At 40.1% G+C, this 18560-nt stretch overlaps 1 protein-coding gene across 2 annotated transcripts; it reads right to left on the bottom strand.

Annotated features, from left to right (window-relative positions):
• Window positions 1–6096: 6096 nt before the first annotated feature.
• LOC131591810 (short transmembrane mitochondrial protein 1) lies at window positions 6097–12360 on the bottom strand. Of its 2 annotated transcripts, none has more exons than XM_058862879.1 (3): window positions 12229–12360; window positions 9074–9127; window positions 6097–6545 (listed from the first exon to the last, which is right to left on the bottom strand). In XM_058862879.1, exons 1-3 carry the CDS (start codon window positions 12241–12243, stop codon window positions 6465–6467), a joined length of 150 nt encoding a protein of 49 aa, XP_058718862.1. In that variant the 5' UTR covers window positions 12244–12360; the 3' UTR covers window positions 6097–6464. The 2 variants fall into 2 exon arrangements, with proteins under 2 accessions (XP_058718862.1, XP_058718861.1); XM_058862878.1 differs by lacking the exon at window positions 12229–12360 and adding an exon at window positions 11760–11954.
• Window positions 12361–18560: the final 6200 nt, after the last annotated feature.

An 18560-nucleotide genomic window follows, 5' to 3' on the forward strand; every position in this document is an offset into this window, starting at 1 on the left:
AACAGAAAGTTTTGTTCAAGACCTTTTTTATTATTGCTGCAGTGGGAGTTCTTTCAGCAGGGGAAGCTTGACCAGCAAAACCTTACCAGGCCAACACCCCCTATCACTCTCCTGTCTCTTTGGCTGCTGTTAAGCACTTCTGATTCCCCTGACAGACAAAGTCTCATCCCTGATGGCACTCAGTGCTACTCCATGAGTAAGAAGGGAGAGGGCTGAAGTGGAGTGGTGCTGGTGTATCTCCCCATCCTATGCATCCACTGAAATGTCACACCCCCTGCTCTCTAGCAGCCCAGAGAGCAGGAACTTCAAAGGTAGGAAACTGTGGCTCAAGAGCAAATAACTACAAAGCCAAAAGGCCAACCTCTTTATCTCTCATCAACAAAGTGAATGCCCTGCTTTCCTCACTGGATCCCTCTGACACTCATTAAGTCTTCTCAAGTATTATGTCCAGTTTTTAATAATTTCTTTAATGTCAATACATTTAAGCTGTATATTAGAATGATTGAATCTCATGTAATCACACATACACTTTAATGAATTTTTATGCTTTCCACTTTTAATCTAGTCTCTCTAGTTGATAGTGTGAATGTCTATTCTGCAAAAATAAAATGTCAATAAAATAAATTATTCATTACTGCACATTCTGGGGCTCCATGTGAACATAAATTGGATATATTTCACCCATAACCCAGAAAACCCTTAGAGAAGCAGTGTTGAGACAGCAGGAGGTGTTAATTTACTGCTTCTGTCAAAACAGAGGGATCCCACAGACGCATCTGGGAAATAAACAGGTAAAATAAGAGGTCTTAGGCTGGCAGAGGGGAGAAATATGGGGAAAAAAAACAAAATCGTGTCTCAGCCCTTGTTCCAGAAGCAGGAAGGGGCATCCTTTAGCAAAATAATTGCTATTCCTGGTAGTTCCTGTAAATTTCATTTTGAATAGCAATGTTTCTGTGCATCAGTTGCTTAAAGCATCCCCATAACCCCTGATGGTAAAACAAGACCTCGGCCTCACTTTTTCACCTCTTCTCCCATCTCACCTGTTCCTGTGTTCCCCCCACGCTGAGCCTGCTCCTGCACCACACTCCATCACACAAAGCTCACAGCAGCCTCTGCTATGCAGATCCTCCTCCCTTTCTGCTCCTCTCCCTGGCTGTTTCCCTGCTCTCCAGCAGGAGGCTGCTGCTGAACACGGACCCCAAAATGGGCTCAGAGCAGAGGAACTCTGGCCTCCCCTGCCACGAGCTCCAGCCTGAAGCCCCAGGAGCAGGAAAGCAAGGGGCTACAATGCCTGTCCACCAGCATGGGCAACCTCCTCCAGGACAAGCACTACAGCGGCTGGGCGTGTCTGCAAAACCCAGTTTTGTCCCTACACACAGCAAGCAGAACATCTCTTTGTTCACAGTGCCTAAAGTTACTTTTGACCATTCTCTCCCTGCCATGAAATTCTTTCTGGCTTGTTTTCCTGCCAGGGCTTTAGCTGCTCTACACCTTTTACTGTGCACTCAACTTTTAATCCTTTTCATGCTTCATCCACCAGCATCTTCCAATTGCTTTACTGCTCAGCAGCAAATCACTCTCTGCCCTCCTAATACTGATTTCTCAGCTCTGCTCAGCTCCCATCACACCTTGCTCTCCCAGAGCTTCCCAGGGGATATGAACACAGGATATTCTCACTTGTGACAGATGAGCAGCTGGCATTCCAGCCAGCCTTAGGGAGACCTGGGATTACTCACAAATCAAACAGGGTGTCCAGCAATGCTCTTCAGTAAGAACAGCAATAGCAGTAGGTAAATGAAATGGCTTGGTGCTATTGCACATCTCCAACATTTCTTCAGAAACATCTCCAGGAGACTCTGGAATAGCTTGTGTCTCACAAGATTGGTGCAGAGGCATTTGGAGTGGACTGAGGCAAGGAATTTCCCCAACAGACTGTTTCTCCTGCTTTGGTGCTCCTGGCACATTCCACATTCATAGCTGCTGGCATTTGTCACTGCCATGTCCCACCAGGTAGATGAAGGAAGGCAGTGTGCTGTCCTGGCCTTTTTTCCACATGAGATCAGGCAGTACATGCCCCACCACCAGACCCTGCTCTTATTGTTCTGTAGTAGTAGTAGTAGTAGTAGTAGTAGTAGTAGTAGTAGTAGTAGTAGTAGTAGTAGTAGTAGTAGTAGTAGTAGTAGTAGTAATGGCAAGTATACAAGTCAGAAATTTTCACTTGTAAGATATAGTGTACTGTCACTCTACTTCAAATTTTTCTTTACCAACAACCAGGGCAGAAGTATTTTCTTCAGAGGACAAATAAGTCTGATTTCAAATTAAAGTGATTTCAAGGTGCTTTCAAGATTCAGCACATACATCAAGCCTTAAAAACAAAAATTCTGCTTTCAGCTCAGTATTTGTCCAAAGATTGGAACTGCATTAACTAACAGAAGTATAATATTTCATCTTACATTTTTTATTACCTTTTACTAAAATCCTATTAAGGCTTCATATATGGACTTTTTTAATATACCTAACTTAAAATCTGAACAATTTAACTGAAGCAAATTGAGGTGATTTCTACTGAGCAATTATTCATTCCATAGCTGATAATGTTTTATTTCTCAGGGAAAAAAGCAGAGCATGATAGCTGTACTTAATACTTGTACATGGCTGTTCAAGTCTCTCGTGTTTGCAGAAAATTTGAGTAATAGAATTTAAAACAGGCCCTTGTATTTTTTTATTTTTTTTTTACATGTTGATTGGTATCTTACTCACTGCATTTCATCTTTGGGCCCAAGAAGTGCTGTGGTCAGAGAAAGGCCCTAATCTGTGGAATTACTCTGTTGCAGACTCCATGTTTCCACACAGGAAAAAAAAAATAGCATAGGAAAGATACTGTGTAGTTGTGGTTTGAGACAGTGATTTACAGGATTGGCATATTCATTTTTTTTTTCCATGTGCATTTAAAGACTAAAGCCAGAATTGACTTTGGCAGGAGCACCTATTCTGAGGGCAAATTATGAAATTTATTTTTCAGAAAGTAAAACTCATCATCTGTGAACAATGTATGTTTCAGGTGAAAAAGCAAATAACCTGCAGAGTTATTTTATCTTAGTACAAATTCAATAAAAATTACCTCGGTTTAGAACTTTGTAAAATAAATGTTAACACGTACCACCAAGAAGCCTATCAAATAAAACTACATCTCTCTTTTTTGTTCTTCCGAGGCAAAAATAAAAAGAACCGTACAGTAGATTTTTCTCTGGATTTTAGCAGCAACTTACATACTGATGTATCTACCTAATGTCCAAAGTAATTCTGCTTCCCATAGAGAATATTGATATTGATTTTTACATTTGATTATCGATGCACAATCTTGTTTCTGCAAACACAGATATAATCCAGGCATATGAAATTAACACATTGCTAATTCCAAAATTTCCAATTTCTTGCTTTGAAACCAAAACATTTCACCAGGGATGGAGCACATATTATGCAGCAGCACGCTGTGGTTCTGGGATGTAAAACCACAGAACATTCATGTAATTAAGTTCTGTGACCACCAACCTTACCTGGGTTCTGGTGCCCAGTAAGCTAATAATTAGCTTTGCTATCTGGCTTTTTGTTTATTTTGGTTATTAACCCTTGACTGTTTAATGGCAGAAGAGCCTTAGGGCAGCATTTTCCAGACAGGTTAATACTCTCAATCCACAGTAAATATTTTAGAAGTCTGTTAGTAGCTCATGTATTCCATTCCTCCCATTTTGCCTTGAACCTTCAGCTCCAGAATATGTCTCAAAATAATGAATACATGAACACAACTGTTTTTCAGCAAAGGAAGGAAGTCTGCATATTTTAGTTGGTAATTTTAGCTATCCACATAGGCATTTGAAATGGGCAGATATCCACAAAGCCCATGTTAAGTGGGAAATTTGTTCCTAGGTAATTTCATGGAGCATCCATCTTTTGTGCCCTGCTATGACACCAGTGCATCCAAGGCACTCTGAGCCCCCAGATGCAAGACCTGCATCAAGCAGTCATTATCTGTGCTCACCCTCTGCCCTCTGAAAGGTAAGGTTAAATTTTAGGATCACCTAGGATAACCTCAGGCTAGGTAAAATGCATTATATAGTAGTTACAAAGTCCACATCAGCTGTGCTATAACATTATCCAGATGTATAATATCTGGATAATTATTATGTGGGAAGAAAAAAATCTAGCTTGAGCTATAAGGGAAAGTGTTGCAAACAGTGAAACACCTCAGAAATGCTTTCTTCAATATTAATGAGCATATATTTTTTCTACAGCTTTACATCTGCAGCTTCTCACTTCCTAATATGATAGGAAAAAAAAAATCCTGTTAGGATCTGTTTGGAATGCACAGTTGAAAGAGTCAGCTCCAAAAACACTTTTAGAGTAACTGGCCTGTTTGGCAACAAACACCAAGATTTGGAACATTATTTCACTCCTCATCTCCACGTACAGAAAGGGAAGAATATGAAGTATGTTTAAGGAAAGAAATAATCCAATTTTAAACACTAATATAATTTTATATGGTGAGCAAAGAAAAAAAAATGGGTTAAGGACAATATTTTTCAATGCTCAAGAATATGAAAGGGAGGGGAGGGGGAGGGAGAGGAAGTTGGGGGAAACCTAAGTTCATCATGTTCATGAAAGCACCAAAACAGCTGTGCAGTGCTATCACTCTATGGAAACGTTTCTGTGCATGGAAGAAAATTCCTTCAGTCAGGTCTGAAGTCTGTGAAAAGTAGTGGAAAGCTCTTGCAAGAAGTAGAGCATACAGCACTAACTCAGGAAAAGCTAAACATAATTGTACTTCAGTAGGGAACTCCCTTCACCAAGCACATTCTGGGTATCTTCCACACATGCTGCTACCACATGGCTTCTGATAGCTGGCGTTAGGTCTTTCAACCATTCCTCCGTGTCAGAGGTTCTTGGGGTGTTTACTGTAGAGAAAATTGGTTGCATCACTACTAAGATTGCCTGACTTTTAAACTTGACAAATAACCCTTTGCAAAGACTGAAAACTTTTATGTCAGCTACACATTTCAGGGCAGAGGTGAAAGGAAGGATTTAAAATTACAGGTGAAATATTCTTTATATATATTTACATTGCTTAAGAAGGAGAATCTTTGCCTGAGGAATACCTTCCTCTGTTTCAGGAGCGCATTGTGGAAGAACTCTGGCACCACCAAACTTTGGCAAAGGATGTGTTTGGTGTATGGTACTCTGTCAATGTGTCTTTACTGATCCAGTGAGAACTCCTGAACTAGGAGTCCACTCAGATATATCCAAATTAAAGGCTTTGGGGTAAAGGGTCAAAATTACAATGGGTACATAGAGAGTTCCATACTTTAAAGCTTTGATGCTATGTTTATATCAAACAGCACAGGTCACTGACAAAGCAAGACAATCAGTGCCCAGAGCTTGGGTTCTTTTCTTTCGGAGTGTCTCTAGACCTGCCTAATGGACTAAACTCCCATTAGAGATCAAAGCACATATTCTGATTTAGTCTCTTCTGAGAGGAATACAGACCATATGCTCTACAGTTCTCCTATGATGAGAATGAAAACATAGTAAAAGGACAAACCACTTTGAAGGCACAACCCTCATCCTAATTAAAACATTAATGGAGAAGCACTTCAGGTATGCTTTAATCTAGAGCCTGAACAAATAGAGGTTATTCTCTGTGCTTGGCTGGAGCAGTCCATCACCAGGCATTCTCAATAAAAGCAAGAATATTTTCCTGACACTTTTCTTTGTTCTTCATGTCCTGAGAAAAGACTGTCAAGGGGACTCTGTCATTGAAGCCATGTTACAGAGTTAATAGAACTCTTCCATTTTAAGGGAAAAAAATTATTTGATAGATTCTTGAATTAATAAAACTGATATATTCAAATCATTGCAACTTTTTTTCAGAATTCACAACAGGATTTTTGCAGAATTATGGCTTCAAGCAGAAGACAATAGAATGTGTGTTTTCTTACACACCAGGAGATTTAATAGCTGCTTTTTTTGCTTTGTGTGTATGTGTGGCTGAAGGATAGTGAAATATCACTGCTCACAACAAATGACAAGAAACTCTGAAAGTTACTTCTTGATGCATTTAATTTCTTTTGTGCTGTTCTAAGAGCTAGGGTATTATCAAGTGTGAGGAACACATTTTAACAGGACCAAAAGCACTCCAGTTGGATCAGGTAAAAACAGGTTACAAAATATTAGGAAAAGAAATACTGAAAAATACAAATGATATCATCCAGTCATGTATCAGTTGCAAATCCAAATTCTGAAACCTTTGAAAATCAGTCCCAGGTAAAGTTCACCACTGCCCTTTCAAAAGAAGGATATGCCAGTTCTAGGAGACTAAGCATGCCAACCCTCTACTTGACCTTTGCTGCCTGAAAGGTAAATTGCATCCTCGGTGCACACACAGAGTTGACCTGGGGAACATTGCTCTTTCAGGACTTGTCATTAGGAGGTTTCTTCTTGGCTTCCACATCCTTCTTAAAATCTTCCAGCTTCTTTGCAATGTTAGGAATCTTTAAAGACAAAACAAAACAATCAAACCCCATGCAACAAAAAAAATCCAGGGCTACATAAGTTTCATCAGGAAAGACAATACCATACACACAGCAAGAAATTCTATAAAGTTTAAACTGGTTTCTAAAAGGTATTTCCAGTATCTGTTACCTTGCACAAAGATTAAATCTAAGCAGTATCAGGCAAACAGCAGATGAGAGCACCTCACATGAGGCTTCAGGAAATACTTAGGTTATTAAGGCAATAAGTCAGCCAGTGGTGATGGGAACAGGAGGAACGAAAAAAGATTACAGGAAATTTAGCATGACCAGTCTGGCTTCCTGACTGAAAGAAGACAAACTGCCAAGATTAAGCAGATTTAAACACTGATGCACAGGCTTTTGAAGGGGAAATTAGATTGCACTATACTGGTCATAACGCAAGAGAAAAGAGATGTTCAAGAGCATCAAATATGTTCTCAAGAAATTTATTAAGAAATATTTCTCCTAGTTCATCTTGTGGGAAACAAAATTCTTCACTGGGGAATTCTACTGCATTGCAAATTGGCACCCTTTTGCAGTTTCACACTTGAATGAAAATTCAATTTACTGCTTGTGAGCTTCAAATCTTCAGCTTTCTCTAACAAATAAAATAATTTTGATAAAATAATCCAGCAGTAAATTTTGATACCTTGAAAGAGAAAAAAAGCTGAAGCTCTTAATAGCAAAGAAAAGGTTATGACTAGCTAAAACTGGGAACTGATAATGCATGATTTTACAAGCTGATTAAAACAAAATTAAAGCAAATTTTCCACTCTTAGCTGATATATATATATATATATATATATCCTGGGTTTTTACTTCATATGTAACCTATATGTGACCAGAGCAGAAATTAATCCATACAGAATGCAGTTCTCTTACTGAATGGTCTGAGGTTCACAGAACTGGTAACGTAAGTTCCTCTTACCTTCCTTTTCAGAATTAAGCTCTGTTTGACCAAATGGAATTAAGAGCCCAGCCTGTAACACGCCTGACATTTAAACTACACCAAGAGAACTCCACCACTGTCAGCAGAACCCTCCATGTACTTATTACTGAGCACACTGTGTGTACAGCTGCAGAATTAGGACCTCATTATGACAAGCTTATATAAAATGTCATCTCAAACCAATCATCTTCAACACCAGCAATAAAATTTCTGTGTTCATCCTGCAAGTCAGTGTTGCATTTCCAGGGAACTTCCAGCAAATCAAAAGCCTGAGTCCCCCTCTTGTGGCAATTCTTTATCAGTGCTGCCAGAAAAGCACCACAGATTGGTTGTGATACCTACTGATACATCCAAATATATTCTTGTGACTACATCTTTTTAACACCATAAAACATACATTGTACAGAAACACCAGCCTTTCATTAGTCCTTTTCCTGGAGTAACTGACAGGAAAAATCACCAAAGTTTGTGCATGAACAAAGAGCAAAATGTAAGATTTGTTTTTTAAGCATGATGACTTCAATACTGAAGATGAGAGGAAAGGAAAACAGAAATGTCACCAAAGCCTCAACAACGTTGTTTGGTTTTTTTTATTAAGGCTAATACAGATTGCATAAGAATGTTAAAAAATTTAAGTTAAATGTTATTAACTCCTCTAGCCAGAAAGTGAAGCGGCACTAATCTTACAAGGGATCCTGTTGACTCTGCAGAAATTAAAAGCATGTTTTGAAGGCTCAGCTTGAAATCTTCTTCCTCTGCCCTCTCACACTAAAACTCTGTTAACTGAGAGCTAAAAAAGAGAAAGTTCTCTTTCTTTTCTCACTGTGAGAAAAGAAGGAAAGAAAGATTGCAGGTCAATACACTTTTTGAAGTAGAAGAAAGCATTGAATTTTCAAAAAAAGCTGGCAAAACTTATTTTCGTTATTGGTCTGAGAGACAGACATTTCTCATGCTCTGAGGACTTTTATTAACAAAAATTCGTATTGAGTGGAGAACACTGTAAGAAGACAGGCTATCCAAGACAGGAAACAGTATTTTAATGCTGGTAAAATCCATGAGCAATTGATAAACCTTTTCTGATCCTCCTGTCTGCCTGTAGATGCCTGGGCTCTAGGACTGAACAGAAGTTTAAACTTTAAGCAGTACACTGCCACAGAGAAGATGATGCTTTGCTTCCACTTTTTTTGTTGTTTTTTTTTTTTTTGCTATTAAGTTTGGAAAAGACCTACAAGATCACAGAATCCAATCTTTGACCAATCATCACTTTGTGAACTAGCCCACAGCATTAAGTGCTACGTCCAGTCATTCCTTGAACACCTCAGGGGTGGTGACTCCACCAATTCCCTGTGCAGCCTGTTCCAATGGCTGACCACTCTTCCAGTGAGATAATTCTGCTGTAAAAGTCTGAGTTCTCCTGTCCTAAAGTCAGCATGATCTGCACTCTGTTTAAAATATATAAACCATCAAAATAAAGGCTGATTCAATTCTACTTGAGGGAAAACAGCCATATATCTTCCGATCAGAACAGGTTTCCCTCTGAGAATACCAAAATACTTACCTCATAGTTCTGAGCCAGATACATCCCAACCACGTTGCCAAGAGTAAAACCAAGCTAAAAAGGAAGAAAGGGTGAAGAGTTAACATCCTTCCATCAAAAACTTATTGGCTAAAATAAAGAAAAAGGGATATTAGAAGTTATTTAATGAGTTTCAATTCCACTCCTACTTAATTTCTCATCTTTCAAACAGAGAGGTGCAATTTTACCCATCTTTCTCACCAGAAACACCTTGCCATCATTTCCAAAATACCACACAATTTTGTTATTCAATCCACATCCCCAAGACTATTTGGATCAAGCTATGTTCATCCTTGTAAGGTTCTCTACACACCCACAAAGGCAGTAACTCCTAGAAAAATGGTGGAGACAGCAGCAGAGACCAACATATCACAGAGCTCTTGGTCCATGCTGGAATGCCTAAAGCAACACCCCACTAGAACAATGCTCAGTGCTGGAAAGGGACATATGTGTCTTAGTATAAGTAAAAAGAACCTAACTTCACAACATGGACTTAAACTGATGTAAACCTGCTTCTTCTCTTCTGCAGAAACAGCTGTGCATCTTCCAGACAAACCCTTCTGAGCCCAAGAGATTAGTTCTCAGCCAAATCCACTCTGATCTAGGGGCTCCTCCAAGGTAGTACAGTTGGTTGTAAGCTGGGCACAACCTCTTCTGACAACTGTGCACTTACAGTTGATGAAGGGTGTCCATAAAAATGCACTCTGGAAGTAGAGCAAGAGCAAAACACAACCAGTTTCTGGCCCAGACCTTGTCTGCTAGATGAGTAAAATCCTCAAGCATAAGAACACTTCTGAAGTGAAAGAAATTTTTCTCTTAAAAGACAGATGATGAGATTTTCATTCATCACCTCCTCAGTATCTCATATTTTATTTTTGTTGTTACACTTCAAACTAAGTCTGCCTTTTACCATGAAAGCTCATTTAACTATTTTGAAATAGTTAATGATTTCAAGTTAATACTTGGAAGTACTAACAATACTGACTATATTGAAATAGTCAATACTAATTATTTCAATTAACTACTAACTAATAATACTAATACTGTGCTTTCATTCATTGTTAGTAGACAAATCACCCTTTGTAAAAGCTGAGGCCAGTTCTATTTAAGAAAATTGTTATTGCTCGTGGTCACTGCTGTCAAAATAAGACTATTTTAAGAAAAATAAAACCAGTGTCCACAAAATAACTTTGCCATCGCTTACTGACCAGACATCTTTTCCAGGCCCAAAGCAGCACAGAGCACAATTCATCTTTTCTGTGATTCAGACTCCATAAGCAGCAGTGCTGAAAATCTATCTATAGAAAACTAAAACTGGATGCGAGCTGTCATACTGACTTCAAGTTACTTCAGTATTTTCTTAAACAGATTTTTGATCTTATTCCTTGTTTATAATCATCTTTTTTAAGCTTAGCTTTAACAGTTTAAGAACAAGAGGAATTATTCTTGTGTGTACTGCCCTGGTTAGCATGTGCTCTTGTCGTTTCAATTACCAGATAAGCAGGTACTCTAGAAGATACTAACAAATAATGCACCGATGAAAAACAGATCTGTCATTCCTCTTAATTCAGAGCATCACTCTAGCAGAGGAAAATTTCCTTTAATAGTTTCTGGGAAGCTGCCTGGAAACACAAACCAAATCCTTGTTTATTAGCAGTGTTCTAGGCTTTTACCCTAGAACCTCTCCAACATAAGTCATATTCTGTTGTGTGGTAACCCCAAGTCAGTAGAGATAGTACTGAGACCAGTACTCCCTTTAAATGTAGTCCTTTAGTGGAAAGTCCAGCACTGCATCCACCCGGTTACACTTATTTTTAGAGCTGACAATTTGAGCAATGGGGAAAAATAAAGTCACTATTTAAGACTTCACTTATATGAAAATCAAAGCACATAGCCAATGAAAATGTGCATGTTGACTAGAAACAACAGGGCTGATGAGAGTTCAGGGTCTTCCAATTTCCACACAGCATTTCAAGATGCACTGAAAACAAATAGCTTACTTAATGCTTAACTCTGGACTGCAAAAACACAAGGTTTGTGAGATTATTCCTTTATCTCTCTGCTACAGCCCTAACCAGGCAGAGCAAGAGTCAAACTTCCAATCTACACCCAAGCAGGGAAAAAACACAGAATTAGTATATCTTTTGTCTAACTTTCACACACTAATGAGGCGTCGTAAATATAACGTATTTTTATCTAGCAACAACAATTAAAAAACCAGCAGAAAACAGTGGAGCTGATAAAACACAGAAACTCTGAGAAAGGCTAACCATATTTAGCCTTACTGAAGGTTTTCACTGGAGTGGCAAGGGGATTATAAACAGCTTCAGAAATGACTGAGGTTTTCATACTTGTTCTTATGAAGCTGGGATGAGAGATAGGCGTCATTTATTTATTCTATAAAAATAGGCGATATTCTTCCAGCTTATAATAGGCCATCACTTCTTGCTCTGTATCAACACCCCCCATGAAACTCATTAGCCAGCTGAATTATCTTGCCCCAACAAAAGATGAAGCCTAATAATTCTGCTGTTCTTCGGAGCAGTAATGACATGCGATCCCTTGCCTTAATTTCCGTATATCCACATCTCCAGCAGTATAAGGGTGTACAAAATGTCAAGGGCTCACGCCCCTGCTGCCACTGAAGGAGAGAGGTATTTATGCTTACACAAAGAAATTTGAGCAGCAAGGGCAGCATCGCCGTGAGCAAGCGGAATCTCCAAGGCAAATTAAGAGCACGACTTGGAAGGAAAAACAAGCCGCGGAACTCCATTTTCAGAGCATCTTTAAGGCAGCGTTCTGCGAGAACAAGGGGGACGGGTGGGAAGGAGCGGGAGAAGGGAAGCAGCTCGAGGGGGAAGCCGCCCAAGGATGGGGAGCTGCCGGGGAGCCAACACCGGGCTCAGCCGCCCCACTGACAGGGGCCGGGGGACGGCCGAACATGGGGCCGGGGGGTGGCCGAACATGGGGCCGGGGGGTGGCCGGACACGGAACTGGGAGGTGGCCGAACATGGGGCCGGGGGACGGCCGAACATGGGGCCGGGGGGTGCCGGACACCGCGCCCTTCCTCCCTCGGCCGGGCAGCGGCCCCATCGTGCCACGGCAGAGGCACCGCGCCTCGGAGCCCGGAGCCTTACCAAGAACTGCAGCATGGTGCCCGCTGCCCGCACTGCCGCCCCGCCCGACAGCCGGGGAAGTCAGGCGGGCGCTGGCTGCTCCCCTTCCGGGCCCGCCCTCACCGCCATGGCCGGGGAAAGGCTCCGGCCCTGCCCCCGGCCCGGCCCCCGGGCAGGCCCCGCCGCGCCCCGCCGTGAGGGGAAGCCGCGACCGCAGCGTTCCCGGCCGCTGCTGAGGGGCCGCACGGGCATGCCGAGCCGTGGCTGCCGTTTGTTTTGGGGTTTGCTGGGTTTTTTTAGGTTGCATGAGTAGTTCTTTGTGAATCGCTTTGGGTTCAGCTTCTTTTAATGGCTAAACCTTATTCATTGATTCATTGATTCATTAATATCAATTAGGAAGAGTTCTTCTGCAAGTCAGTAAGGGATCGCAAGCTTTATCGCAATTTATTTCAAAACTCTCTCCCCTCCCCCGTATATATATTTATATATGCAAATAGAAATGTATTTATTTATAAATAAATAAAAATAAAAATAAGTTTAAAAAACAAACTCACGAGATATGTATATTTTTGAGCTATTAGGAAACTACGCTGAAGGCAAGTTACCTCCCATTATGTCTCAGTTCCCAGAGAGCTCAACTGCTCCATCTAATAGAAAGCGTGTAGCTTCTGCCTTTTTGGGGAAGCCAAAGCCTTCTTTACCTTGGTGAAGTAAAGAACTATCTCCTACCCACTTGAGGAAAAAAAGCACAGAAAGATACGAAATAACATTTTGTTGTTGTTGTTCTGGTGATACCCCAGTGAGGATCCAGACTTGAGACCACTCTCTCCTGAATTTCAGGGTGTCCCAAAGCTGCTGCGTTGTTCTTCCCTCCCTGAGCGAGAGCTGACACCTGGAAATGGCACAAAGATTTGAATGGATGTGGCACAAGAGCCAGGGCTGGGCTTCCTTGTCCCCTGCGATCACCGACTCTTCCAGGGGTCTCACAAACGAGCTTCGTTATGGAAAAAAGAACAAATGAGCTGCTAATGGGTATTTTCCTAATTCTGAAGCCTTCTCCATGTGTGCAGGATCAGAGCACTGAGATAATATTATGCTCCAGCCTGAGCACATGTCAGAAACCAGATGGGGCAAACAGGGCTTTTAGTAGTTATAATGCTTCCACAATATCACAGGGAGATAAGGTTCTTTAAAAATGTTGTTATTGTGTTTAGGCTATAATGAATACAACGTGTTAGACATTCTTGGCTCAACACTGCTCTACACAGTTATTTTCCTACATGCCATGATTTTCCTCTGTGACATTTAGCAGACTGCCAAAACTTTTTTTTTTTCCTTTAAAGTAGAACTATTCCATTTGTATTAGCCAATGCTGAATCATTTTGGGTCAGAGCCTGGAGAGGGTATGTGCTGTGGATGGCATATATTAGTGGAAAGAAGAGCTCAGTCTGGTAGCTATAAATGCAACTGTTATGCTTTTATAAATGGGTGGGGGAGAAGCTAAAGCAAAAAAAAAAAAAAAAAAAAAAAAAAAAAACCACCACCAAAAAACCAACCTAAACTTACTTGTTTTGCTGCTAGGGAAGACTTTCTCAATGTTATCTACTGCACTCTGGTGTTCTGCAAGTACATTCAAGCCCCTGAGGCATGCAGAAAGCTTGTTTGTCAGGAAGTACCAGCTACTCAACATTATCCTCAATTCCTAAATCATCTTTGAGGATGCATTCATGTTGATTTAATATTGTTTTTATAGTCTGTGTGCAGTATATATGTAGTCCACTTTGGGGAAAGTCAGAATACCTTTTTTAAAGGATAACATTTAAACTACCCTGCTTTTGAAATAAATTTGGTTTATGAACATATGAGGACAAGGATATTTTATATGTTAGGCCCAGTAGAAAAAGAAGGCTGTTCTGTCATGATATTGTGAGAATTACTAAAAAAGAAGAGTTTACATTCTGATTTCCACATGAGTCTATGTGCCTAGACAAAATTTGCCCCAGTGTGAGAGAAGTGGCTGACATTGCTGCAGGGCCACTTTCTGTCATACTGAAATTTATAATTAAAAGTTATGGAGATCAGAGGATATCTTTTATGACAGGAAGAGGGCAAATGTCAGACACATCTACAAGAAGGGCCCCAAAAGAAGGCCCAGGAAACTAAAGACACATTAGTGTTGCTTCAGCCTCTGGGGCAGTGATGGATCAAACTCCTCCAAAAAAATATTGCAAACCAAGTGAAGCAGGTGATTTTTCTGTACAGACAGTAAATATGCTATTGTGAGATCTGAAAGCAGCACCAATAAAATATTTGATGTGAAAACTTGTGATAATTGTGTTGCAAATATTTGAGAGTTTGTTTGAATAAAGCAGTAGTATTGATTTAACCATCATGAGGATGTAAGCAAAGAAAGGTTAGTAGGGAGGAAAAGTATTTTGCCATTCTAACCGGGATCCTAAGAAGAAATGATAATTTTGCCATAGAAGCCCTTTCTCAGAGCTGAAAATTATTTTAGTCACAGGATATAAAAACTAATTTTAAAAGGTATTCTTTTACTTTCACAATAAATAATATACAACTTTGAGTGTAAGTCCTCAGGATACATATGTTTAACATTTTAATACCACTCTTCATTTCCTATGTATAGCTGGAAAGAGAAATGGAAATCATACTTCTTTCAGCTAGAAATTTTGTAAAATGAGCACCAGATGGAGCCAGAAAACCACCTATTAAAATTTCTGTTAAAGTTTTATTATGTTTAATCTGTACATTTTGTGTTTAGTTCTGCCCATTTTCTTTGCTTTAGTAAAATATCTTTTATAATCTGTGATGTGATTTCAAGGTTTCTGAGAAGTTGTAATTATCCAGGACGTTTTGGTCTTGCCGTGGAGACATGCACTATTATAGTACACAATAGATATAGAATGTATTATGCACTTGACATGTGTTGAACAATTCGTAATAAGAAATCAGAACAGCGGGGCAGTCAGTTTGTCAAAAACTTAGTAGAACTTATGACCTTTCAATATACCAAGTGTAATTGCCTACCTCAAAAAAAATAGCTAGCCTTTAATCTAAAATCTTTCCTGGTGGAGGTGCAGTTTATTGTTAATTAAAGTTGTTGAAAACATATTTTCCATAATAACTTTCAGTGCCTTTTCTCTTCTCTTAGTGGCTGTATTTCAAAGGCCCTCTGGAGTTCTCAGATCAACAGCCTACTACACTTTTGACTGAAAAACAGAAGGCATCCCTGACTCACCATGTGAGTCAAACTGTTTAAGGCCAAATTTTCAAATGTAGGTATGACTAGAAGAGGTAATTGGCTTTGGTGGTTCATAGCGACCCTCTCAAAGTCAGTTTTTACACAGAGCACTCTGAGAGCTGATTCTGTACACTGGAGTTTGCCTGGCTTTGTGTGAATGATTTGTCAGAGGCAGAGAGAGCAGCTTAGCCCTTGGTACCAGCTCTCAGCCAACCTGCAGTGTGTGCTTCCCTCTGCCACCTGGGAGCAAACAATCCTCAGCACCTGCTGGAACACAGAGATGTCAAGCAGTTCTGAGCCCAGAGTGAGCTCTACAGTGCACTCCAGAGCACTCCCTTCTCCTAAAAGTGTTCCTTAGGAGAAAGTGGGGAAACTTTAGAGCACGAGGAACATCAGCCCCAGGAGAACCAGGAGAGACAAACCTTCAGAAGGTCTCTGAGCAGCAGGGCTGAAGGGCAGCATGAATCATAAGATGGACTTGAGGGGTCTGTCACACTCTCAGGATGACACAACAACACAGAACCCAGGCCCCCCCTTCAGTGAGCATTGTTTCTGCATTTCCAATTAAACAAGAAAGTGGTCCTTTTTCCCATGGCATGGTCTGATGATGTATGTTCTAATTCAATCTATTAATCTAAACATCTAAGGCATGTTCCTCTCTAGGATAACTTCACAAGTCACCTGGCACAAGGGGAGGGACTCAAAGGGACTTGAGGAATAGCTAGAAAACGCAAAATATAGGCAAGATTTTCTCTATGTGCAAAATAATAGCAATGGGAATGTTCTACAACAAACCATCCATGGAAATTTGAAATACTTTGAGTGAAAAAAAAACAAAACAGCATAACCACGCTTCTTTTTTTCTTGTTGACGCATGAAACTGCATTTTGTGACCCTCTTAGCTATTCATTCCATCTTAGCATTGCAACTTAATTCTGCATTTCCACAGAAGGATAAGCCCTATGCAGGAAGTTATCTCACAGATTGATACATACAGGCCTACGTATGGCTGTAACTTGCCTGCTTAATATCTGACCACACACCTTACTGCCTCTGATTTTACCCATGTAAATGGCTCTGCTTTATCCTTTTATCTCTACTCATTCAGTATATTTATATGTATAGACAACTTTTATTTGACTTGGACTCAGCCTTCAACTGTTTCATCATGAGGCTGGTGAGATGATGGTGCAGGTTGGTCAGGGAGGCTGTGCCATACCCATCTTTTAGGTTTTCTTTTTTTCTTTTAATGGAGGAAGGAGATTTTTCAGTCTTTGCATGCAAAAATACCTACCATCTACCCTACCAGGAGAAATAGAAACCTGTTCAATATAAGTTCCAGTGTACAATGAAAAAAATCCCTCAAACCCAAAAGACTGATAATTTTATTTATAGGCAAGGTAGTGGAGTATCTTGAATGCAAATGAGTAATGATTTTAAGTTTTTACCTTGGAGCTACAGCATCTAGAAATGTTCTTTAAACAGCTCCTCCCTCAGCCAGTTGAGATGTTCTCATGATCACATGTCTCTGGGATTAGAAATTCAAAAAGTGGAGGCTGAGTCAAGCAATAAATTATTGAGTAATGATATCTTTCAGCTCTAGCTGCTGGGCTGTGGCCTGACAAAGGCAATATATGAGAAGCAGATAATATATGAGGAATATATAATTCTCCAGTGATTCAAAACGAGGCATAATTGCATGAGTAGATAGTAGATGTGTAATGAATTCCACTCTGGGCCAGCCCCACAGAGTGCACAGGTGCCAGTCATGCAGATTTAGCTGTCATTTCAAGCTGTAGCTGTTCATCCAGCTGTGGGAGCTCCTGGTTGCACTCCTGACATTCTGGTTAAGAGACAATCATCACAATCACATCAGGTCTGAGACACTGGGGAAATAGTCCCATCACTCATAGGATGACAGCCATCACCAGCACACCAGTTTTCTGAAATTGTTTCTCAGAACAACACTGGAGCTTTTTAAGAACCCAAATCCTATCAAAAGTACAGAAAAATGAGCAAAGAAAACCTATTTGTAGCTAAGCTTTCTTGCTGCAGTTAAGGCCCTGAATGCACCCACAGGCTTTACAGCCTTGGCTACCACCCCTGGGTTGTGAGACAGAGCTGGGAGAAACCCCACTGGGGACCTCGGTGCCTTGGATCTGAAGCTGAGCTTGCTTCCTGCTCCTAAGGTGTTTCTGGCTACTAAAACAATAAAACATCGCAGTGGTATTAGCTGATGGCTCACAATACACAAGCTTTCCTTCACATGTGTTCAAGAGTCATCCAGAACTTCTGGAGTTAAGTTTATGATGTTGCACACAAGTAAAACAGACACAAGGGAAGCATGATACAGGAATTTCAGTGATGATCAGTAGATGGTGCTCTTTTCCTAAGTAAGAATGTAAGAAATATTTTCAATTTATCAAAAACACTATCAACATCTTTAAATGGTTTTATTCCAGAATTAGGTAATATTTGTTAAAAATTATTTCAAACACTTTTTTCTTCCAAAACTCACTCCAGATTTTCACTAGATAGTGTATCTCTTCTCATAAGAGACAGAGAGACGAGGGTTTAACTGACCCACTTCATTAAACTTGGTGGAATAATTTAATTGTGGTGTTGCACTTTAAAAAGAAGCCCTTCAAAAAGAATAAGATTATCTGTCCAGATTTTAATTAGCTCTCCGCATTCTATCATGAGATTGTTTGTTCTGCTTTTTATGAAAACAACGAAACAAAACCAACCTGTCACCCCCAAAAACCCAAGCCCCTTGAACTGCCTGGTTTTATTTTGTTGGACATCATTTCTTCATTTAATTAAAATAATCTGAAAGAATATAGAGATCAACTAAAGGGTGACCTGTCCTCCTTATAGTAGTAATGTCAAAAATAAGATAATTTTTGTTAAAAATTCCCCAGGACTCTTGTCTTGAAGAGACTTTCAGGTGTGCAGTGAGAAGTTCAGGTGACAAGTCAGAGATGTCATGCCTTTGCAGGACTGTGGCTCTAAATATTCAGTTAATCTCTGACACAAGAAAATCCACACTGGTGCTTTCTGCTGAGCCCTGATCATATTTCTTTTTAGTCTT

The sequence above is a fragment of the Poecile atricapillus genome, chromosome W (assembly GCF_030490865.1).
Source record: "Poecile atricapillus isolate bPoeAtr1 chromosome W, bPoeAtr1.hap1, whole genome shotgun sequence".
Lineage (NCBI taxonomy): Eukaryota > Metazoa > Chordata > Aves > Passeriformes > Paridae > Poecile > Poecile atricapillus.

Excerpts from the sequence above, each read along its gene's own strand:
- LOC131591810 (XM_058862878.1), bottom strand. The coding sequence starts at position 11,864 with ATGGAGTTCCGCGGCTTGTTTTTCCTTCCAAGTCGTGCTCTTAATTTG. Across the intron at positions 9,128-11,759 it reads TGCTGCTCAAATTTCTTTGT|CTTGGTTTTACTCTTGGCAA; the intron begins GTAAGCATAAAT and ends CTTCCTTTTTAG. Across the intron at positions 6,546-9,073 it reads ATCTGGCTCAGAACTATGAG|ATTCCTAACATTGCAAAGAA; the intron begins GTAAGTATTTTG and ends TTGTCTTTAAAG.